Below are 25,348 nucleotides of genomic sequence, written 5' to 3'. Positions count from 1 at the left end.
TCTTGGGCTCACATGGAGAGCCATTTAAACACTGTGCAAACAGCACTGAAGCTTTAATGCCCTGGAGATGAGGGCGAGTGGGTCTGTCTGCTCAGATTAAGTGCTTAATGGTTACAATAAAGGCATTAACTGTCAGAGCCAAGAGAGTCCTGGTTTCTGGGCTACCAAAGGCCTCAGAGTATTTGCAAGCTCCAAAGCCAGAGGGAGATCAGGATGAGTCCAAAGTTCAGCACACCCAGATTTCAGATTTCAGATTTCATATGACCACAACACAGCAGAGCAATTTAAGGTTTGATCAACTGTTAAGGAGTGTCCTTCTCTTTTCCAGATATTAGGAGAGGTACTGGACTCCCCCCAAACCAGTGGAGAGCATGGATGGGAATGGAGGGAGAGCAGGAGAAAAGGAAAGAAGCTGGACAGCACCTTCCCAGCTGGTACCAGGGAACAGGGCTGCACCACCACATCGAGGATTTGCAGCTCCCACACTTGGATCCAGTTGTATATCCCCTAAATGTGGGATATACCTGGGGTACAAAACCTCATTATCTCAGACATCCAAACTCCTCGTTTCTCAGAACAAAGCAACAATTCCCCGATATTAGACCCCTTGGAAATATTCCCCTTCCTCTCTTCGTTTTTCCATTTTGGAGAGATGTTTTTCTTATAATAATGAAATCTCTCCTCCTTCAGTCCATGATGAAACTGGGCAGACTGAGGAAGTGACATTTCTCAATGGCTTTGAGTGGGAGTGTGAACCTGACTTTTGTTGCATTCAGTGATCAATAAAGATCTGATTTAATTTGAGTATTGAATAAGGAATTAAGGGCAGGTTTTAATTTGGATCAATTTGCTTCTCCACAGGACACAATGGATAAGGATTTCTATGGATAGGAAGATGGATCTCCCCTGGCAGGGGATGCTGTCCTGGGAAGCCCAGGCAGGTGATCAGGAGCCCTTTTAGGAAAGCAAGAGCATTTTTTTATAGCATTGGAAACTCCTTCTACCCCTAAAAAACCCCAGCACACTTGAAACTTGACTGCAGTAAATCCCAGCACAAAGGGAAGAACAGCAGAAACTGATTTTCAAGCACAACACACTGTGCTGCTGAGTGTGGCTGAGAACATTCCCTCACTTGTGTAAATCACCCTCAATCCTTCAGTCCAACCTGATAACTCAATCCCACCAAGTCCTGCAGAGCAGGAGCAATCATCTCCTGCAGCATCCCCAATCCCACTGCTGCAGCAGAGCTTTAGAGGAACTGGCACTTCCTCCCCTGGAGGGAGAAGTGCTGGAGGAAAGGCTGGGAGAAGCAGCACTGGGTGATGTGTAAGGCAAGTGCTCACACTGGTGACAAATGGCCTTAACCAGCTCAGAAGAGACAAGTGCAGCAGAGGGAAAAAAGAGGGAAGGATTCAGGGGAAAGGCCAAATCTTCAGCTGGCATAAATCAGCTCTGCTGCAGTGCCATTGCTTCCAGAGAGCTGAAGCCCGTGGTGAGCGTTTATCCTCCAAACATGAAGCAAAAGACCACAGGAAAAACAGTTTTTAAAAGGCAGAGGGTGAGTAATCTATCGCTGGAAACCAAATCAGATGTGCAGAGACCTGGATTTTCTTCCTGGCTCTGCCATTAACCTGCAACACACCATCTGCTCCCCTCCTTCCCCAGGGCTTTCCCTGCACAGGAGCTGCTCTGTTTTCTTGGAGCTTACAAAAGCGATGCCCTGAGCATCCCCAGAGGCTCCTGGTGCCCCTGGCAGGTAAAACCAGTTAGAAAAGAGTTTTCTCCCAATCACTCAGGACATGCCCTGCTGGCTCTGCTACATGTGCTTCCATGATCTGCCTCTCCATCAGACAGTGCTGCCCATCCCTTGTGTGCTGGGGAATTAATGCCTCACAGGTGATAAAACTGGTGTTTGGCCTCTCCAACCAAAGCACAAACCAAAGGACAAACGCAGCCTCTCCATCTGTGAGGCTCCAAAGAGTTCCTGGCCACAGAACCCTTCTGCTTTTTGGGACGTGAGTACAGGACTGGGAGGACTGGCCAGAACAATAGTTTGTGCTTTGAAAGAGAAACAGCAGAAACTGTGAACTTACCCTGTGGTATCAGCTGCTCCTCTGCACCTCTGTGTCCTTTAGATTCTGTTTAAGAAGGACAGGGAAAAAAAAAAAAAAGAATAGGAGAAAAATAGAGAGATATGAAAAATTAGGTCTCTTGCTGCCAACTGGCTCAGCCAGAGTATATATATTATCTTAATACTCAGAAAAATGTATTCTGTTGATTAACAAGCTGATCAGAAAGGCCAGTGGTGCAGCTGTCTCAACAGCACTGATTGCTTTTAAATGACTGTCTATTCTCAGCCCTGCCACTCAAAGAAGGAATAACCACCCTCATAAACAGTAGCAAGTTTTCCTGGCCCTTTCCGGGACCTTAGCCTGGAGAGGCATCAGCCAACCCAGAGCCACGAGGTCATCCAGAAACACTTCCAGAGCCCACAGCACCTTGTCCTTACCACCCAGCATCCTGCCCTTGGTCCATCCAGCTTGGTGGCATGCAGGGTGGGGCTGGGGTTTATTTTTGGCTGAAGAAGCCAGGCAAAGTAAGGAATGTTTCACAAAAGGCTCAGGGAAAGGGGTGGGAGGGACAGAGGCTTAGCTTTCCACAGCCCCAAATCACTCAGGACACTCAGGCTTGACTTCCACCTACTCCAATATCCCACATGATGAAAGATCTCCTGAGATCCCTCTAAGAGAACCTGGGGGCAGCTCTGAGCAACAAGTCATGGCATGGTGCTGAAATCATGCAAAATGGGCAGCTCCTCTCCATCCTTAATGGTGTGGAGTTCCCTTCACTCCACCAAAATTCACGCTGAGTTTGTTTGGCTGGCTTTGAAGCGTGGACACAGACTGGTGTGGGGAGGGAAGGAGGCCAAACACAGACCCAGGTCCATGAAAAATCCACACAGCTCTTTAGCAAAGCAAGGATTTGAAGCCCACAGAGGCTGGGTAGGGCCTCCAGCAGGCAACCACATGTCCAGGAGCAACTGAACTGATTATTTCTCTTTGCTGAAAGACACTGTCCTGGCTCGAAACGCTCCAGTGCATTCCTGATTCCTTTATTACACCACAGCTATTATTCCACACCAGGTTAAATAAATGGAGGCCAGAAAAACAAAGGGTAACAGTGAGCAAGGACTACACCAGGCAGCACACACAGCCTGGGATCTGGCTGACACCACAGGCTCACACACAGCTCAGACATTCCCACCTGCTTCAGGAGGTGACCACCAGTGACCACCTGGCTTTGCTGGAAGGTGCTGACCCTGGACCAGGGCTGAGCCTGATCAAAGGGAAGCTGCTCTGCTTGGCAGCACTGCCAGAAGCCTGGGGGAGAGGCAGCCACTGCTCTGTGCCCAGCAGGACACCAGCACGTGGAAGGAGCCTCCAGGAGGAGAGGACTTGGTGTGGAAGGCTGAGCCACCAGCATTTTGCTGGGCTGACTTTGGTGCAGCAAAGTGCAGGTGCAGAAACACTGCCACAGCAAAAAATAAATGACATGGAGAAGGCAGAATGAGCATATATTGGACACTGGGGGGAAACTGCTCTAATTCAGCTGCTGGCAGCTGTGGCTGTGGTTCTGAGAATACTTTGCAGAACATATTGTCAGTGAACCTCCCTCCATGTTGTGGCATCATGTCAAATCATTAACAGAGAAGACATCTGGACTGTTTGGGTCGCTCCAAGTCTGCTGCAGTCATGAAGGGCTGCCATAATAAATTGCTCAGGATGAAAAAAAATGAAAAGAAAAAAAACACCCCAAAAGAAAAAAGCAAAGTAGGTCCTAAAGAATAAAGAACTGCTCTGGGAGTAAGTGAAGGAACAGACAGACAGGGCTTTGGAAGCAGAGAGCAAGGATCTTGGGAAAAGGTGCCAAGGTCAAGAAAATTCAATGCATTGGGATCTGTCTGGCCAAGAGGTCTCAGAGGGAGACCTTCTTGTAAGTGTATTTTTTTTTCATGCCACAAGAGGGATCATAAAACAGCCCATTGTGTTCATGGCAAATTTAGAAAATATAAAGCAGACTGCAACTGATGCTGCTATGCATGGGAAAGTTTTTTGTCCCAATAAAACCAAGAATGACCCATTCAGCCCATTCCTCCACCCCCCAGCACTGCTCCCAGACTGGGAAACGCTGCATTTAGTGCCCAGTAGGTGAGCAGGAACTGTCCCACTGTGATCCTGATGGCCCTCTGAAGTTTCTTCAGGAATGTTCAGGTGTGTGCAGGCCTCAAAATCCACAACCTTTGGTCTTCAGACAAGCCCACTGAAACACACAGGCAGGCACAGTGGCCCTGCTGGGGTTAACAGAACACGAACAGACCCAAACTCAGCTCCAAGCACGTTTGTGCCAACAGAAATTGTGGCTGTCACAGGCCACCATGGCTGGTAAAATGCAGCTTCAATGGATTTCTTGCAAGGACATCCTTGCTCTGCTCTGGCTGAACTCAAGGCAGGGCAGAGACCTCCTAACCTATCTCCTCTGCAGCTTCCAAGGATAGAGCAGACCCAGATCCCATTTTAGCTACCCCAAAGGCATTGTATTGATGCCTTAAGTTTTAGCTTTCATGTTTTCCAGACTCTGTGCTGCCCAGGCGTTCAGTTCTGAGCCTCACATTCAGTGCCATTAAGCTCTCTTCACAAAGCAGGGACACAAAACAAATCCTTTCCCTGCTGCACACCAAGGACAACTTTCAGCCCCAAAAGCACAAACAAGGGTGGGCTGGAGGGAGGAACAAGAAGGATGGGACCTCACAGCCTGGAGCTGGAATGGGACAATTAAACCCCAATATGCAAATGGATCAAAACTTATAAAAGTGTGAGACCTGGTGACCAGGCAGCCACCACCTTGGGTGTAACCCTGCTCAGGCTCTCATCCTGCCCAAGGTGTACCCTAGAGAACTTTCACTAAATATCTCCTTTATTCTCCAGCTCTGTCCAGTCTGTGTTTCAGGTCAGCCTTCCCCTGACCAGCTGTAGAAGGGTGGGTGATTTGGTGAAGAGCAGGCCAGGCTTACCAGCAGAGCCCACGTTTTTCCTCAGGACAGTGCCGGGGTTCAGCAGGGGGAAGGCGTCTGGCAGCAGCTCCTCGTACCAGGTGGCCGTGGTGCCTGTGATGGGCAGGTTGTTCTCCAGGCTTGGGCTCCTCTCCGCAGCCTCCAGCAGCAGGATCTGCACAGGGACACGTGGGGAACACACACAGGGTCAGCTGGGGCTCACAGCAAGGTGCTCACGAGGGCAGAGTTGTGGGTTCAGCCCCCCACATGAGCCCTTCACTTCAGAGTGGGACTGATGGTCCTTGTGGGGCCCTCCCAGCTCACAATGTGTCACCCTCATGTTCAGCCTTCTGATGGCTGTTTATGTATTTCTAGTGGAGATTCTCGTGCATGTACCATAAACAAAGTAGATTGTTTTCATTCCTTTCCGTGATGGACTTCTGAACTGGCCACTGGGGTCAGAGAGGTGTTCCTCTCATCTCCCAATCCTTGATCAAATCCCACATCCTATTTAAACTCCAAATCATAATAAACTGCCCTTCTTTTCCTCACTTCAACCTGTCAGGTGAGTGTGGCTCTTTGGTGTTGTGAACAGCGACCACAATATCCAGTGTTGTGTGACCTGGGTGGTTTCAGACACGGCCTCAGCTCCTGAGGAGCTCCTGAAACTCCTCTTCTTGCCAGACAGGGCTGGGGATAACTCTGCTCACAGACCACGGGATTCTGGCATTTATTTATTTATTGCTTTTAGGAACTCAGCATCAATTAGCTGGGAGGCTGCTGTGTTAATTGTGAGCGTGTCCCACACACACCTCCCTTGGGGAGGACTTCACCGCCTCTGGAGGGACTCGGCCTCACGTGGGACACATGAGACAGGGGCTGAATCTGCTGTTGGGACACAGCATTTCCCTGGTGTTCAAACCCAGAGTCAGAAGATCAGAAATTACTGAGAGCTGGGACGAGGTGAAGGGCTGTCCCTGCAGGCCCAGGGTGGCAAATTCAGGACAAGCACTGATTGTAAAAGCACAGATACCAACTAAATGAAAGATGATGGAGAAAATTAAGCTTTTAAAGAAAATTAAGCTCTTAAAGAAAATTAAGCTTTTTAAAATTTGCTTCAACTTTGAAGCAAATTAAAACAACAACAACAACAAAAAAATCCACAAGAAAACAAAACACACACAAAAAAAGCAGGCTGTTTACTCAGGGAGCTCTGCTTAGAAGTAATAGGATATTTGTAATTAAAACTCAGAGGTGTTTCTAGGCCTTGCAAACACACAACCTTCAGACAAACCCACATCCCAACAGGCATTCCTGAGGTGTCTGGGCCATTTACAGCCTCCTCTCCTTGGCAAAGTGACCCCACGTTCCCCATATGATCCAGGCTGTCCATCAGGCTCTGCTCCCTGCCCACTGCAGCCTCTGTGAAACTGGGAGTTGGTCTCTAAAATAGGAACATTTTTCTAGCCATGCAACACTGAGGGTTCTTACAGCATCATCTTTTCCTGTTTGAAAACCACCTAGGCAATACTAACTGATTTAGGGATAAGGGAAATAAAAAGGAATACGGCTCAAACTTTCCACTAAATCCCTAGAAGTTTCAGCCTTTACACACTGTGCTGTCTTTACATAATGAAGTCACAGTGCAATTATAAATGAGAGTGACTTGGCTCTGCTTGTTTGTTTTTAACTTGCAATTATTACAAGGTTTATCACTTCTTTATTGCAAGGCCTGGTGAGAGCCAGTAGTGCAGCAGTGCCAGAAATGATGAACTTCCTGCAGAATGTACTGGCCTGATGGGGTGAATCAGAAACTAATTAAACTGGGAGCTGGGTTAAGTGCAAGGGAACTGAACTTCACTCTTGAAAACAAAAAAACAAATCTTCCTTTATTGCAAGGATCTCTATTTATAGACCCAGGCCCCTGCTTTCTGAATACAGCAAAAAGGAGTAAGGTTACAATGCTTTTCTTCACCAGGTTTGACTGATGCCAGGCAGGAAGGAATCAGTTCCATCTGCCTTTTGCACTCCGTGCTCCTACCCAATGATTTATTCATCAGACTTTCCAGGAAACGTGTTATCAGTTCAACAAACAGTTAAGCATGTGCCTTACCACAACTGTGCTTGACTCCCATTGCCATGGGACTCAAGTGTGAGCTGAAGACCTTTTCCTGAATCACTTTATATTCTTTATTATATCATCCTTTTACTTCCCCAGCAAACAGCTGGATGTTGCCAAGATGTGCTCGGGCAGAGAGGCACAGTAACCCTGGAGGTGGCAGACTGGAGGGGCTGCAGCCAGGGCAGGGGTGGGATGCTCCTGCGGTGAGGAAGGGGCACCCAGGGGCTGTCCTGGGCAGTGTTCTGCAGAGCTGTGGGAACAGGGACATGAAATCACTGCAGCCATGGTCAGGGCCCAGCAAACCACAGGAGCCCGTGGCCCTCGAGGGCGGCGCGAGCACGGCTCTGCCCAAGGTCGCATCTGGAGTGGAACGGCTCCAAATCATTTTTATGGGTGATAATAAAAATGTGTTACCACATAATCAACACAAAACAGTGGCAACGGTATCCTTTTCATTAAAACAACATGTTTTAAATGAGCACTCTGCTGATAAATGCTGTAAAAGCTGTAAAGCCATGCACGGGATAATCCAGCAAACGCTGTTATAAATTGACTATATATACTTTGCAGTCATTAAGGCTCAAACCATAGTTACAAGTTTATTTTCCCTGGGCACGAAACGATAGAGGTCAGGAAGTCTCTAGACTTGAAATTGCTGAGAAATTCTAGTTTTTATGATTAGGACTGAAGAAATGCCCAAAAGAAATAAAGCAGAAAGAAGAGAGCTCTCACGTCCGTGAGATCCACAGAGCCAAACTAAAGAAGGAGAAGCACAAGGGATTTAGTCACATTCAAAAATCTCAAACTACACATGGCTCTTTCAACAAGGAGTGTCCTCTCACAGCTCACACAGCACAAACGGGCTCCTTACACATTATTGCAATAGCACTGGAGCCATTCATCCATTTTCTGTCACGTTCTGTTTTTCTTAAGGCTGCCATTGCTGTAGTCAGGGGACTCAAGGAGAATTCCCACTTTCATTAAAAAAAAAAAAAAAAAAAAGTTTCTAGCCCTCTGAGTAAACTGCTGGAAAATGATACCACAGAGGCTCACAGCCAGAAAGAAAATTAGCAAAATGTGCAGTGTATTAAAGTTTCAGTACTAAAATCTTGCTATTTCCTAGTCAATAGGGTTGAGGTAGAGAGAGGGATAACAACAAGGGAGGGATGAGTGGTTTTCACAGGAAATCCTCATTGCAAGCAGTGCCCACTTGTGTTGCTGCCACAACCTCCAACAGAAAAGTTCTTCCTCCATGAAGAATGGAGGCAGAAAACAGCCTCATGCCACCAGATAAATGAAATATGTCTTGCAGCCGTGGGTGATGTCACTCACCAGCCAACCGGCAAAGGCACAGAGTAGAACAGTGGTTGCTGCCTGTGGTGCCAGGACAGCAGATGCCTGCAGGACACAAAAAGCCCTTTCTTCCTCACCTTGCAATGTGCAGTCTGAGTTGAAGGACAGCCTCAACTCAACAAAACATTGAACTTTTGTCTTTCTGCATGCATGGAAGGAAAAACTCAAATCAGCCTAAATGGCCGTGCTGAACCGGAGCCTCTGGCAAGAGAGGCCTCAGCAGCACGAGGGTTTGTCTCTGGCTCCAGACCCACAGCTCAGACACAGCTGAGCTGGGTCAGGAGCTGGAAAACGGGGCCACCTCTGCTGCCAACAGCACACAGGAGCTGAGCCGGCCGCAGGAGCCGCGAGAACACTCAGAGGATGGAAAAAGATGGAAAATGCAACTCCTTCCTCAGCAGGCACCTTCTGGAGAGAAATCAGGGCAGGGAAGAGATAAAAGCCCAGGCTGCCCTGGCCAGAGGCTGGGCAGAGGCTGCAGTATCACCCTGGGGCTCCCACACCTGCCAGGCTCCCAGCGCAGGCTCTGGCTCCTGCTCCACTCCTGGGGCTCCAAGCCTGGCTGTGGATCCTGCTCTGCTCCCAGCCCTCCACGGGGACACGAGCCTTGTGTGTCTGGAGCTCAGTCCCAGCTTACTCAACCCACCTCCTCCTTTCCCATTTGCCAGCATAAACTTTCTCCACTTCAGACAAATACCACATTTCTTGTGTCGGATCAAAAGCTCGGGCCAGGGACAATGGAAATGGGAGGACCGTTTTCATCTTCTTGAGATGTTCGGTGTCAGAGGACTTTTTTTGGCTTGTAGTGGCTTTCCAGAGCCCTATTTTTGTTGTTCCCACTCATCAAAAAAAAGATTTCACAAAGTCAGCCTCCTCCCATCATCTGTCCTCTGCTCACATTCCTGACGTCCTGTAACTAGGTAGGTGTTAGAAACAAGGGGAGAGCAGCCAGGCTTCCAAAGATTTAAAGGTTGATAGGACAGGCCTAAGAATGATTTTTCTTTGGGTAAAAATCCAGATGGATATTATTAATTAATAAACAGGGGATATTTGGTCGCTTGAACCATCGGTGGAATTAACTCCCTTCCATCCCTCTCTAAAGAGCAGGAAAAGAAACTGGATGAATCCAGCTCATCAGCTAAAAATTCCAGTGGAAAGTAACATTCCCTTGATCTTGTAGAGACACAAGCTGATTAATAATGGTAATTGCATAACTTGTTGGACATATCTTTCTTCATAGCAAATTATTTGGCAATACAAGAGTTTTTTAATCATTCATCAAGACAGACCTAAACAGGGAGTTTTACAAACTGTGATGGGGAATGGTCTCTCTCATAGCAATGAGGGGCCTGTGAACACAAGGCTCCACCACAGACACAAGTGCTTGGTTTCAAAAGCCAAAAGACATCCAGCAAGTGTCCACTGACATCTGAGGAGCTGGATGCCCAGAGAGAACCTGGGTGACTTCAAACTTACAACATCTTAGAGGCTTTGGCCAAAGGGACAAGACAATTAGTGCATGGAGGAGTTCTTGTTGCACTGATAAATTCTGGGGAGAGCACTAGCTGATGTCACTGTAGTGTCTCAGTGCAGAGCAAAAGGTGTGATTTATGTCATCAAATAATGCATGGAAGACAGAACGTGGACCCAAGGCTTCTGTCAGGTAGCACAGTTCTTGTTTTTTCTACAAAGAGGAGTGCTACAAGATTTCCACAAACGGGATGGGAAACGCAACTCTTTCCTCAGCAGGCACCTTCTGGAGGGAAATCAGGGCAGAGAGCAGACAAAAGGCCAGGCTGCCCTCCCTGCTCAGACAAAGCACAGACACTGCTCAGCAGCTCCTCACGCCCTCGAGGCTTTGCTTGAGAGAACAGCTGGAAGGGAAGGATGGGCTGTGGTCCTGTGAGGCACCCAGGGAGCTCCTCTGCTCCCCAGGGGGATTTACTCTGCTGCTCAGACCCCCAGCCTGCCACAGCTGGCACCCTGAGGAGCCACATGTGGAAAAGAGCCAGCAATCCTTCAGTGGACATAAAGCACACAAGGGAGCTCAGAGTAAAATATCAGATTCACCGTTGTGCCTCAAAAAACACCTGATAAAAATATATGGGAGCTATCACCTTCCACCCTCAAAATCTCATCATTCCTCTGCCCCAGGTACTGCTGAGACCTGCTGGGGCTGTAGGAGTGCCAGGGGTGTGAACCCAGACCAGCCTGAGGTGAATTTAGTCTCGACCAAGTGCCCCCTGTGCCCAGCAATGCCACTGGGATCAGCTCTGCTTCCCCCCAGGTGAGGAGTCCTCAGCTCAGGGATTCACCTCAGGGCTCGGATGCCTCGTGCTCTTCTCCTCCACAGAGCTCTAAAAGCTGCTGGGAGAGAGCAGCACGAGGCAAAAGATGAGATTGGGCCTTTCCTGACTCACCTCAGTAAAAGCTGAAAGAAAAAGGACCCAAAGTTGTTTTTATCTTACAGTGGTACTTTACTTATGAAGCTCCCATAGAATTTCTGATTGGAATCAAGTGGAAATTCAGATGTTTGGACACCAAATTACAAAAGGATCTGAGCACATCCCTTGGGCTCCTCACACACCTCCTTTGACAAAACCTACTGTTTGTCCATAAAACTATAAGTCTTAAAAAAATCAAAGCCTGTAAACAGTTCCCAGGTATTAAACACACCAAAAGGATCTCCTAATACAGACACAGGATTTGCTTGGCAAACTTGAGTTGTGTGTCAGGAAAAGAGAATTTTGCAAAGTTATTTTATGAAAATATTAAATCCATTTGACTAAAAATGCCAAACTTGTAACTAAAAGACTTTGTAGGAGGGAATGGTGGACAAGGAGGCCTTTGCAGCCTTTTTTGTTGTTCTGGCAAACGATTTACAGCATTGGCCAAACACATGGAACAGTCTTAGGGGACAAACTACTCCTTCAATCCAACAGTGATAAGAAATAAGGTCCAAAAATTACTAGTCTTGAGAAGGAAAGGATTTAAACCATCTTTCTGGAAGAGAGCAGGATGCCCAAACGAGAGAAGGGTCAGTAGCCAAGCTGCCTCATCTTCAGGACTATTGCAGACCAGCAAAAAACCAAGAAGAGATGGATGAAAAGTTACACAAAATTCAGTTTGCTCACCCAGTTTTGATTCATGATACCTCCTTGTAAGAACCACTTAGAAAGTTGCATTTTATTCTTAGGGACATTTGAGTCATTAACTGATCTACAAAAATTCAGCGTTAAATTAGAAATTTTACAGGGATTGATTCCAGGTTGTTACTGCTACCAGAAACCAGTTATTATACAGCAACCTGTGAAACAGCACAAATTCTCCTCAAATTCAATGTACTGCTGGAGCTGGAGATTTTGCACCAAGCCATTAGGAAACCTTAGGGATTAATAAGTAAGACACTTTCCTGTTCAGAAAGGAAAGGAAATACCTGCTCGTGGCTATCACATACAAAACATGGAAAATTCATGGAAGTCCTTGAAGTATCCAGCAGCTGCTCATGTCCACCCTGCAGAGCCAGCAGCAGCCTCACAGCCAAGCAATTCTGGTTCCCCTCCCAATCTCTCAGCCATGGCACAGCACCATGAAACATTTGCTATCTTCCAAATATTTCTCCCCTACAGCAGGGAATTGTTTTATTGTCTACCAGAGAAAGGAAAGACAAACCCCATAAAACATCCCAGACAGCTGCCAGTATTTCATGCAACTGCCTGGGAGAAGAGGGAAATACAGGAACATTTCATACAATGATCACATTAAAATTCTAAATAATGATGCTTTACAATCCAAAGACATGAGTTGTGGAGGTGCTGTTGGTAATCTGTCCTAAATAAATAGGCTGATTTCAGAAAAATTGCGAAGAATCGATCAAATTCTGTGCACCGTACAAAGACTTTCTTTAAAACCTTTCAGAATCTTCTGTGTGGAGAATCACATTACAGGGACTGCTTTCATGCAAAAACTATGCATGTCATTTATCAATCACACAATGAATCAATCAGACACTGGGCATGTAATGCTATCTGCAGGCATTAAAGCTGTGAGTGAAATGCCACGAGCTTCGCAAGAGGGTGTCAGGAGATAAGGCTGGGTTAGATCAGCTCAGATCCAACTCCAACCCAAACGTGGGATTAATATTGTGTTGCCCAGAGCTCTGTGGTGGGGCTCACTTAGAGAAACTGGGCGAGCCAAATGAGCAGAAATTTGTGCGCAGCTGCCTGCAGTGCTGCCAACCCTGCCTGCAAATCTGCCAGCCTCACCTGCAAATCTGCCAGCCCTGCATCCCTGCCTGCAGATCAGCTCCTTTCCAGCCCTGCCAGCCCTTTCTGCCGTGGGCAGTGCTGTCACTGCCGAGGTTTGTCTGGGCTCAGCCCTGTGACACAGGAGGGCAGCACCAGGCTCAGGAAATTTAAGAAGAGCTGAAGACACTTCCCACTAAGAGGCTGTGCTGGCTTAAGGGAAACCTTTGCTATGAAATAAAAGCAGGGTTTGCTCTGCTGTCCCATCAGCGAGGGTCCCATGGGGTCAGGGGGTATTGTGGGGTGTAAACTAAGATGTCAGAGAAGAGAAAAAAGAGTTGGCACACTGGGGCCTGGGGAGGGAGTAGTTTTCTTCCAGTCCACACCATTTCTTGTCCTGGATGCCAGGATGGTCACCATCCTCCCTGACTTAGATCCTGTGCTCTGTAGATTCCAAGCTCAGCACCATCAATCAAGCTCTCAGAACTCAGGCACTCAGTGGGGCTGGTGTCCAGCACATGAACTCCATCCTGGGGAGACAATGTGCTAGCTGGAAGCAGGAGATGAGGATGGAACCTGATTCCACCTGCCTTCACCTCCCTCCCTGCAGAAACACCTCCTACAGGCACAAGGACATCCTAGAGCAGCACTGAGGAAGGTGTGAAGCTCGTGAAAAGTTGGTTCTGCTGCAATTGAGCCAAGGCTCAGCCTCTCTCCTCCCCAAGGGCAATAAAAGCAGTGGTCCCTAATGAGTCATTTTTCATTCCATTTGCTCTGTGTTTATTTTTGCTTTTCACCTTCTGATCCAACTCTCATATTACTCAAATCAGAAGGTTACTTTTATTACCTCATTTGGGCACTGATCTTACAATTTGGATGAACCAGCTCACCCTCGTAATAAGAAAGATGAGACCATTGCTGGTCATATCCCCATTTTTAGGGGGCCTGCTATAAAACTTCAACTTCAGCTCCCTCCAGAGGGAGCAGGAAAATTCAGCTCTGCTTGTGGGGAAGATGTTAATTCCCCATTGGCCTTTGCAGAACAAACCTGCAAAACTCCAATGGGAAACAGCCCCTGGCACTGCCAGAGATGTGTGTGCCCATCCCTCCTGTGCTCCTCAAAACAGCTTCAGGTGTTGTGGTGAAATGAGACATTACAAGAAGATGGTATGGACACTGAGAGACAGCTTCACATCCAGATCATCCAGCAAAACAGGGACCTTCCTCCAAAACCCAGAGCAGGAATGCAGACAACACCAAACAAATATAAACACCTTTCAAATGATGCTGGCTATTGTTGAATAATAACAACTGAGTTCATTAGATTGCTACAGAGATCAAACTGAACTTAAATTAACCTTGAAAAAAGGGGGAATCAGCATATTTCTCTTGTGTACAGCACCAGCAGTCGTGTACTGTTGCTGCACTCTCTGTTTCAATTTTTTCAAAGCATCCACAGCTTTTCAAACAAAGTGGACGCCAAAAGATTGATAAGGACCTTGCTGGGCTGTGCTGCAGAAGGTCTCCTTGCAGAGACGTGGTCTTTAGTACTTCAAAAACGAAGGCAATAACTCATTTTCCTCTGTGAATTTCCCTTTGATGAGCCTTGCTCCCAGCTCGGGTCTGTGTGGGAGCAGAGGGAAGGCAGAAGGAAAACCATCACAGCAACAACACCAAGTGTCTGCCTGCAGCACTAAATCACAGACGTGACACACTCTGCCTGACTTCCCCAAGGGATCTGGGCAGGTAGAGCCTCCTGCCCCCTGCCAGCGTCCTGCAGGCCCCAGCTGAGGCTGCCATCACTTGTTTTACCCACACAAGTGCTGAGCAGCACGAGCCAGCAGAGAGGGGAGTGATGTCAGGACAGTGTCTGGCTGTCCTTTGCCAGACACAGAAAATCCTGGAAAGCGAAGAAAGGTACAGCTGGCCACAGCCTGGGAGGGAAGGGCTGTTTCACATCTCTCTGAGGCCAGGCCTGTGTCTCCCTTGGTTCAGGTCTGCTCATCAGGGGTCACTCACCAGCCCCTCTCTCCTGCCCTGCCAGCCCCCACTGCCCAAACAACCCAGCTCCCTTTTGGCCTTTGCACTACACCACTTGTTTCCACTCCAACGCTGCTGCTCCCCACAATTTCATTCCCCTCACCACCCCTTCATTTTCCTCATGTGAAATATAACTGTGAAAGCTTTGAGGAGGCTCCAGACTTCATTTCAGCACAAACAATTCCCAAATTACCATAATATCATGTACTGGCCTCAGAAACACCACACAACCACCACCTCCCTCCACAAAGGTTTCTCCCTAAATTCTTTTATGTCATTGATAAGCATCAGTTAATGAATAATAACAGCAGTAAATGCCTTAAAGGGACCAAAGCATGATAAGTAACAGCCAGGAGTGGGCTGTCAAAGGAGGGACCACAGATCAAAGGGGAATGCTGACTCAGCTGCTTTGTTGCTAGACTGGAACAATTTATCTGAATCCCAGTAGGTAGAAATTAAAATTATTTGTATGAAAAAAAAAAAACCCCAAACCTTCACATTGTGAAGGTCTCCTCCTAATATTTGTCTCCACTAAACTATGCATGAGAACCTCCCACCCTTCAGAAAAGGGATAAAAAAGCAGGACTGGATTGCACTTGAAGAAATACAGCAGAGCAGAGGGAAGGCAGGTGTGACAGGCTAACAGTGACAAATAAACCCAATGGCAACACGTGGCATGGCATTGCTGAGGTCTGAGCATTATTTTGGAGGGGCTGGGCTGAGACAGGGATGCAGCCACATGGGAAGAGCAAGGGATGAGCAGGGCTAGAGGCAAACAGGGTCCCCTTTTCTGGGGCAGAACCACTGCCATGAAGAGAGGAAGAGGCACCTGATCTCTCCAGGCCTACCAACTCAATTTGTTTTCACCAGAAACTGTTGGAAGTTTTGGTCAAACAGGAGAATAAAGGCAGCTCCTTACCTTGGCCTCCAGCGTGTTCAGCCTCTCGGTCATATCAGCGAGCCTCGTGCAGTTCATGCATTCTAGAGAGAACAAAACACAGAGCTGTCACACTGCTGGGGCTGGCCATGTTCACCCACAGCTTCAGGCTCATCCCTTTGGTCCAAGGCTTGTGGAAAAGCGAGTCAAGACCAGTTATGGGGGAAAATAAATATTCAAATCCTCTGCACAGGTCACCAGCCACGGTCACGTAACATGAACCATGTTTGGGGATGTTTGGTGGGGCAGAGTGTGAAATTAAGTCCCCAATAAGCAGAAGGCAGATGAAATAAAAATCAGTTTTAAGATTCCTCATGCTGCCAGCCAGACCTGCTGTCATAGCAGAGACACTTGTCCTGCTACTGGTGCAGGCTGGCATGGCACCTGCTCCCACCTCACAGGACACCAGGCTGCACAGCCTCCACTCCATTTAATACTCTCTGCTCTACTGTTTTCCTGCTAAAATACCAGTGAAAGCAATGAATACACAAAATTCCCATCTCTGTGGAGTCCTGCTCCATCCATGGGCTCCCAGGCTGTGTTACCACTCCCAAACTAATGAGACAAAGCATCCATCTCAGTGACAGCCAGGAAATCCAAGGCAGATCTGAGGGCTGATGCAGCCCAGAGCCGCAGCATGAAGTGGTTTCCATCTCACTTTGCTGCAGAGGAGCAGCAGACAGTCAGCAGCCACCAAAGGAGTCCTGACAGGAGGCCTCAATGAGCACAGACATTGCCAGAATGAGCTCTGAGTGCAGGTTAAAGTGATTGCTCCCTCCAAAGGACATCCCTTATCTAAACAGAAGGTCTGCTGCTCTGCCTCTGGTTTCATCTCCGCAATTTTGAAGTGAGTGAAGGAGGATGAAGCCCTGAGCAGAGATTTAATCAACAAGGTGCTTTGCAGCAGAGTGGAACTGCCCACTCCCAGCTCTCAGAGAAGCTTTCCACACTGCACCTCTCACCTCTCACGACTTCTGAAGCCCAGCAGTTCTCAAAAAGGGAAAATGATTTGCAGCATGAAGCATTTCAGAGGATAAACCATCCATATTCAGGTGATGAATCACAGCTCAAGTCCCGTAGAGGAGAAACACATCTCTGTGTGTGTTTTGTGCTCAGTAAGAGCCAGAGCCTGTTTCCATTGACTGGCCATGGAAGTATTTCACTCTGCCATTTCCATAGGGCATTCCATAGGGAATGTTGCCCTGTAGCTCCTGAGCCCCTAAGAGGCCAACTCAGCTGCAGCTGAGGCTGCAGTGGTGCAGAGGATCCCTATGGCAAGGAAAGGGGGAACATGGATTTTGGCCTGGGTGAACACCCCAACACCTGGGCTCAGCTGTCCCCCCAGCAGCTGTGTCCCCTGCTGCACAGGGCGCCCCAAGGGACCTCTCCAGTCTCCAGCCCCAGACACTTGCTGCTGCCTTTATGGAGCACGTTGCACGCCCTGGTGGCCCTCAGCCACGCAAAGATTTGAGTGCATGGCTTGGAAGAACAGGACCTGGGCTGCTCCACCCTGGTGATTTACAGGCTAAGAAGATTGTTTGAGTGCTAACAGCAACCCACTGGATGCACTTTCCAAAGGAATTCTCACACTGGCCCTCTATGAGGAGCTGTGTAGCTTCCCAAAGGAGCCAGACGTAGATCTTCCACCTCATGACACACAACATTTTGCAGACAAAGCATCTGATGCTTCAGGAACACTCAGATGGAGGGATTTCCTCACAGGTCAATACTGACATGGATTTTCCCTTACCCAACAGCAAATTAAATTTGTTTATTTTTATTTCCTGTGATAGATCTTGGGCAATAAATTTTGGCTTGAATTGACCCATGAAGATGCAAGTGCCATAAGTGCACTGTCCAGTGGGGAAGGAAATGGGTGAGGTTTGTTTGGTCTGGATCTGCTTGTGGTGTGTGAAACAGGGAATTGGTTTCTGTATGTAATTGGCTTCAGCTTTTGATCTTGCTCATCTCCACAGAAAGATAAGACTGAATAAATCCAGAGCTCCCAGGAGCCAAAAGACACAGCAGATGTGTTACAGAGCAGAAAAAATAGAGTCCTATTCTCCCTTCTGCTGGCTCACACATTATAACTCCCACAGCTTTAGAGAGACTGACCTGAACTGCTGTAAACCATCTCTGCATCTTTGAGATGGGCTGACCACTTAAGGTCCCTCTGGAGAGCTCAGCTGATAAAAAAGGGATTTGTACCACCCCTGTGCACAGGGGTGAATCCACCAGCTCCCCAGGGGAAAGACAGAGCTCAGGGACAGCACCAGACCAGCAGCTCTCTCTGCTCCTAAAGAGGGTCTCAAAGAGCCCTTTCAGGTGCATTTGCAACAGAAAAGTTTTTATTTGAATGGACCAAGTGACAGAAGAGGAGAGAAACCAGCAGCGTCACTGCATGTGATATTTGTACTAATATGATCTTCATGTCAGTGATGTTGAAAGAGGCAGAAAACACAGCCTGAGTCAGAAAGAGAACTACTAAAGTCCAAGCTGGATTTGATCTCTGATCCTTTCTGTTGTGAAATGACTGGAAACCCAGATCCACACCCAAGGTACTTAGACTGGGCCCTAAAGACATTTAAATAATCCAGAAAGTGAATATCCCAGTGCAAAAGATCTTCCTAAGGCAAGAGTCCTGCCAACAAATCTGTGTGACATTTATTTATCTGGCCATCAGACAGACAAGGCTCTCAAAGGCAGAGATGAATGCTCAGGGCTGCAGTGTCACACACCCCATTCAAAGCTCCCTCACAACACACCAGGGACCAGAATGTTCAGGTCTGGGGTCCACATCTGTCCTTGCAGAAAGCCTGAGAATGGTGGTGACAAATCACCCTAATAAATGTCTTCCCTAACCATGATGCACTGAAGTATTTAGTGTCTAATCTTGATGGCTGGTGGTTCCAAGGCCTGGGACTGTCAAGCTGAATTGTCTGATCAGGGTGAAAGCAATCTGTGTTATTAAAAAGAGCTTGAGAATCTCACATCATTATTTCTCATGGAATAAATACAACACTGGGGCAAATGCACACACTCTCTGACCTGGGACTGCAGAGCAGACGCTTTCCATATCTGCAGAAATCCATCACTTGTTGCTACACAGAACCACAGTTTATTTCCCTTCTATTCCTAGTTGGCAGATTTGTATTTTTCCAGCTAAACTCTGAGAAAGGAGTTGTGATTTCAGTCCATGAATCCCAACCTCAAAACACATGGTAGGATTTGTTTTAGAGATATTCCAGCAGGGAGGATAAATAATTGAGATAATGAACATGAGACAGTACCAGCATATCCCATGACAGCCAGTCTGTCTCCACGATGTCTCACAGTTACTGTCCCAGCACATCTCTCCCTTCCCATTCCCCCTTTCAGCTGGAGGGATGGAAAATTCTATTGCAGAGGAGACATGGAAGACTTCACATGCTGGAAAATAATAACCCAGGTACCCTGTACCAGCTGTGACTCCCTTAACCTCCACACAAAGGTTCAACCCATCTCTGATTAAAGATAACCCTCCAGTCCTGCAGCTTCGCCATCAGATCTGTGCCTGAGCTTCCAGTCTGGATACACCCCTGAGAGTGACCTAAAGCAGTGAATGGTGACTTCAGGTGCCTTGTTAACCTGGCACTCCTGCTTTGTTAACCTGGCACTCCTGCCTCGTTAACCTGGCACTCCTGCTTTGCATAATTTCATTATTAAATAGTTGCACACTTCAGCTTCTCAAGCCTGAAACCCCAAAAGTCTTCAAACTCCTCACTCAAATCCTAACAGGAACAGTGTGGTAACAGCCCCATACCAACAGGGCTCTGATGATTTCAGCACAATTATCTCAGTGGCACTGAGGGCAGTAAAAGAAGAACCAGCCCAGCTTTCACCATGGGGCCACAGGTCAGTTTTGTGTGAAAAGGCAAAGAAACCTCTTGGCACCTCTGCCCTGTTTCTCAGCTCTGACAGCCCACACTCATTTGTACACCCAGAGTCTCTGCAGAATATTAAAAGAGCTTTTGGTTTCCCTACAGCCAGATGCTCAGTAGATATAAATTGCACAGCTCAACTGAAGTCAAGGGATCAAGGCTCTGTCTCTCTTTTTCTTGATGGATTGCTCCAAAATTTGTGTTTCAGAGGGGAGGCAGAGGAGGTGGTTTATAGCATATGAAAGGAGAGAGAATTCTGGAATCACAAAGCCTTTGTTTAAACAAATAAAGCCTTTGCAGCCAGTTTTTTTTTTTTTCAAGACCATATTTCGCTATTACAAGAAACTTCAACCTTGCAGTGCAATGGGGCGTAGCCACAGGCAGGCTCAGGGACATGGGAATCACATCTGCAGCTCATGCTTCAACCTGCTCAGACCCCAAACAACACACTTCCCTCCTCACAGGCTCACTTTCCTTTCACCCATTGTTAGCTGAATGGCAAGGAGCTGTAAAGGACCCAAGGTGAAAGGATGAGAAAGGACCAAATGTAACATAAACCCAGAGAAACAAATGAAATACCTTGATTTTTGTGACTCAGCTTGCCTGGCAGCTCTTCCCTCTCCATCTCACCTAGCCCACCACTCCCACTGCATGGCCATGCACAAGGAGGACAGGCTGGGCTGTCCCAAGGGCAGGGGAGCAAACCAGAGCTGCCAACAGCCCACGCTGGAGCCCTGGGAAGGCAACAGCAGCTCCAGGAGGAAACTCAACACAACAGCTCTGACTGTGCGGCCACTGCCTGGAGCAGCTCCTGCACCACCACGGTCACAGCTCAGGCTGCAGTGCCCTGACCATTCAGTGACACACAGCTCAGGAAAGTCCACTTGGAAGAACATCTTGTCAGTCATAGTAAGCAGGAGACCAGCTTTTCTCAGCAGACACCTTCCCCCAGGACAAGTTCAGAGTAGTCTCTGAGCAAATCTGGAAGAAGTCAGCTGAATTCACCCAGTCAACCACGTTTCTTCGCAAAGAGAAAAGGATGAACTCAAAACTCCCAAAGGAAATAGGAAGCACCATTACCTCAGTGAGCACCCAGGATCTCATGCACTGATGTTTTATTTGACACTCTTGAGAGAAACCACTAGACCACTGACCCCTCCATCCCCTTACTGCCACACACATACACACACTTTAGAGAAAGGACAGTGACACTTTCTGACACTGGCACAGGAGGAATTTCAAGTCAAATCCCACAGCAGAAATAGGAACACAGATCTTCTGTGCCTACCTAGGTGGCCCTCAACTGGGGGACAGCCAGCCTGGGCTTGCATCTTCCACCTCTCTTTAATTTGTCTGATTTGACCCTTCCAGCCTTTTTACATGGTTACTGAGTTTCCTTAAGTAGTTTATGTTCTGGCCCTTTGCAAAAGCTTTCGCCAGTGCCTGTGAGGGATAGCAGGCCCGAGCCATAAATCACAGCCAACCTGGGATCTGTTTTTTCAACACATTTCCTCTAATGAGAGTCAGATGTTGGCTAGATAGGCTTTATTAATTGTGCTTGTTTAGCAGGGGCCGTGTGTGCAGCCCTGCAGAGGGGTTTGAGCTGACAGCAGGCAGGGAGGGGATGGACACCTCTGTCCCGCAGTAGCCTCTGGCCTGAGGAGCAAAGGCTCAGCAATCAAAGGTCTGCAGAGCTGCTGGAGGGAAGGGCTCCCACCCTGGCCACAGCTCCAGTCCCACCAAAGCCAGAGCAGGAGCTGTTTGTGCAAGGGGAAGCTCTCTGAGTTTTGTTTGGTGTAGGATCACTGCTGTTTACTTGCTGTGTGCATTGTAAACCACAGAATCACAGAATATCCTGAGCTGGAAGGAACCCAGAGGGATCATCCAGTCCAACCCCTGACCCTGCACAGACACCCCAGCAATCCCAGCCTGAGCATCCCTGGGAGCACTGTCCAAACACTCCTGGAGCTCTGGCAGCCCCAGGGCTGTGCCCATTCCCTGGGGAGCCTGGGCAGTGTCCTCTGGGAGAAGAACCTTTCCCTGATATCCAACCTAAACCTCTCCTGACACAGCTCCAGCCATTCCCTCAGATCCTGTCAGGGATCACCAGAGAGGAGAGATCAATGCCTGCCCCTCCTCTTCTCCTTTGGGCAAAGACAGTGGCCAGGGAAGGGCCCCACTGGGCAGGGGCTGTCAGAGCCCTGATGCTGGGACAGAAAGGCCAAGTCACCCAACCCAGAGAAGAGCTGTGCACTCAGTGCCTCCTCTTCCCAACATTTCACACGTCCAGCTGCACAAAATCTGTGTTCTGGCTGAGCTGCAAACATTGCATGCTCCAGCCTGGCCACAGCCTCACCTCTCACCCTGCCTGCACACACCATGTGCCCTGCTGGTCACTAAGAGTGGCACTCAGCAATCCTTCAGGGTCCCTTCCAGCCCAGACCACTCTGTGATCCCCCTTCCAGGCTGGTACTGGCAGAGCCCCACGACATCTCACTCAGCCTGGTCACCAGCACAAATAAAACATTTCCCACATCAGGAGCCTGGAGCTCAGAGGAGCTTCAAGATGGTCTCTTTGACCAAAGAGGGTTTGTTCTTTCCCACAGTTTTCACATCAGGATTTTGCAGGCTGGAACGTTTTATCTTCACCTGGAAATTGTGAGTTATTAGGCTGCCCATCAATATGAAACAGAACACCTCCAGAATATTTTTTGCCTTTTTACCTTCATTCCAGATAATTCACCATCTCTGCTACGAGACCCCAATCACTGCCAAAATTCCCCCATTTGTAATGTCTCTCATATCTCTATTATAGCAACCCTTACCCTTAACTTTACTGGCTATCTTTAAAGAGCAGCTCAGATTTCCTTTCTTATGAGAACTGCTATCTGATCCTTTTCCGCTTGTAAAGTGTTCATACTTCATTTTTGTGTCTACTTTTTCTTCTCCTTCTTAAAGAGGAAAAGGCTTTTTTTTTTTTTATAAATAAGCAATAAATGTTTTTTCATTATCATGATATTCAGTGATTTTGAAATGTCTGTAAGAAAAAAACTCAGCAAAACTGAACGAAAAGAAAGTTTACCACAAAATGTAAGTTAGTCCAAGTTGTTGGAGTAGCAACTACTATTCAAGAAGCTACACAAAATTTGGTACAGTGTTTCAAGTGAAAAAAACAAAACCGGTGCAATTTTTAAAAGAAGTCTTGCAATATTATCTCTGGAGGTTTTTCCTTAAGTAATTTTTCATACCTTCTGAATTAAATGTTTCCGCTTTAATTTTTGAATAGCATTTTTTAAAAATCTCACTTAAATTAAAAAGAAATGAACAAATTACATAGCCTTAAGTGAAAGTAAATAGTTTCATTTGAGTCAAATGAAACAATTCTGATTGACCCAAACTCATATCTTAGTTATTACACTGTGTCAAAACCTTAAAATTTTCCATTTCAGATTCTCCCAAGTCATTTTGCTTTCCAGTGTTTTTCATTTGGCATATCAAGCCAAAACCCCTCCATTATTCACCCAGGTCTACTCCTAAACAGCTCACATCACTCACCTTGTTTTATTTAAGATTTCACACATGCGCCCTCCCACCTCAGTCACTAATTTTATCCATCATCCCTCTCAGCCTGGGGATTTGAGCTCTTCCCCATCCTGCTGGTGAGGCCACTGCTCCATCAGCATTTGGAATTTGATCAGGACAATTTATTCATAGGCAACCAGGTGAGATCCGTGTTCAATCCATCTCTGTCTGCCAGAGGAAGGCTTAGCTAGGTTTTGATGCAACATGTTTGGATAGAAATGCATCATCTTTATTTTTACTAGCACTAAGGACATTTCACTAACAGAGCCCGACTGAAGTTACCCTGACAACAAAGATTTTACCTGTCCAGAGTGAGTTTGCTGAGTGGAGCTGCTGATCCTGGAGCTCCAAGTGATGCTGGTGGCACTGGGGCTACTCAATAATTTTGATACTGCACCAAACCAACCCTCCCCTGGCTCACAGCTGTAGCAGGACATGGCAGCAAAGCAGACAAAGCAAATAAAAAGACAGAAAAATAAAGAGACACAGGTGAAATGGTCAGATATGTATCCACAAACCTCTCACAGCAAGACAGGGCCAATCTAAACTAGATTAAAAGTCTCCACATTAGAAGAGGGATTCCACACATTTTCCAGCCAAGGAAGCTGAGGGCATGATGTCCACAGGGCCTGGGGCTCCTACCCAGGGGAAAACACTCCTCCTCCAGCTGGTCCAGTCCTCACTGTGCCAAAATGCCATGTGTGATACCACCATGGCTGAACTGAACTCATTTCTCCCTCAATCCCTGCTCTATGACATGGAGAGGAACTTCACGGGCCTTGACACCAGTGAAGAACGCTGAGAAACTCCACTACACTCAAAATTTCATCTCACATTGAGATGGTTTCACATCCCTTACAAACCAGACTGCTTTTCCCTGCTGGGAGAAGCAATCAGGGGGAAAATGCAGTCAAAATACGGTGCAGTGTAACATGAAATAAGGAAGCAGACAGGACAAAAGGAAACATTTGAATCAGGCTCACCGTGGAGTCAGCAGGGACTCTGACGATATTGGTTCTGCACCTGTGTAACACAGGTCAGGGAATCTCTCACAGTCTGGAGCCAAGCAACGTGTGCTGAGCTGGGGTTTGTGTTTCATAAAGACACTCCAGAGCCAGACAACCAAGGTTTCCTTAGTGAACTGCATCCAAAGTTAACCATTGGATAGGAAACGTGCATCTTGTTTCCAGTTGGGATTTCTGACCTCACATTCTACCCCTGCTTGCAGTTTTATTACTTGGGCCTGCAAAGCTGCAGGGCAGCTCTAGGGTTGGACACATTCTCTCTGCACAAGGTCCCCGTAACCCACAAATGTGACATTCAGGATGCTCAGGCAAGCTCTAGTTGTTCCTCATCCAGAACATTTAGCACTGGCTTCCTTTAGCCAAGACAAAAGAATCAGCTGAAAGACCAGCACAGAAAACAACTCTTTAAGCCAGTGAAAAGGATGGTCAGAATTCAGAAGAATTTGGCTCCCTGAACATCAAAATACTATGTTTGCACATTCTTTCTCCAGCAAATGCAAATGATGATGATGATGATTGTTATTATTACTATTGCCAGGGGCACATTTGGAAAGGTTCAATTTCCCATCTCAGCATTTCAGCCTCAGGTTTCACCCCACAATGGTTTGTCCATTCTCTCCCTCCCTGGGGCCCTGAAAACCCCCCCGAGCCCTCATCCAACACCCCTGCCCTGCACAAGGCCAGAGACCACCACTGAGCCCTGGGCAGCTGGGCAGAAATCACAGGTCCAGGACATCCCTCAGGGACCCTCACTGTGCCTAATGCTGCTCCTTACCCCTCACTGGCCTTTATCTAACCCCCCCTGAGCTCTGCAGTGCTCCTGACACATCTCAGCAGCAGAAAGAGGAATCTTTTCCACATTTCTCTGCAGCTGTGATTTTGTTCTCCAGGACACCCAGGGACACTGGGACCCAGAAAATCCCTCACATCCTCTGGTCTCCATAATGTGAAGAACAAGGTAACACTTGCATCCCATTAGTGGTGAGCACAGAGCCCTGCAAAGGACTTTTTGTTTGGGTTTGTTTTCTGTTGTTGCCTTGTTAACTTCTGGGTGAAGAAAAATTAGTAAAGGAAA

General features: G+C 47.4%; 1 protein-coding gene across 1 annotated transcript in view; it reads right to left on the bottom strand.

The window, feature by feature from the left end:
* COL26A1 (collagen type XXVI alpha 1 chain) overlaps positions 1 to 25,348 on the bottom strand; it is a 164,879-nt gene that overhangs the window by 21,517 nt on the left and 118,014 nt on the right. Inside the window, exons 4-5 of the mRNA XM_066333703.1 lie at positions 15,729 to 15,790; positions 5,072 to 5,225 (exon numbers count right to left, since the gene is read on the bottom strand). Of these exons, the coding sequence (XP_066189800.1) occupies positions 5,072 to 5,225; positions 15,729 to 15,790 (216 nt within the window). The remainder of the gene's footprint in view (positions 1 to 5,071; positions 5,226 to 15,728; positions 15,791 to 25,348) is intronic.

Source organism: Sylvia atricapilla, chromosome 20, assembly GCF_009819655.1.
Source record: "Sylvia atricapilla isolate bSylAtr1 chromosome 20, bSylAtr1.pri, whole genome shotgun sequence".
NCBI lineage: Eukaryota > Metazoa > Chordata > Aves > Passeriformes > Sylviidae > Sylvia > Sylvia atricapilla.
The sequence above is the reverse complement of the archived record's forward strand: the minus strand, read 5'-3'. Positions and strand labels throughout refer to the sequence as shown.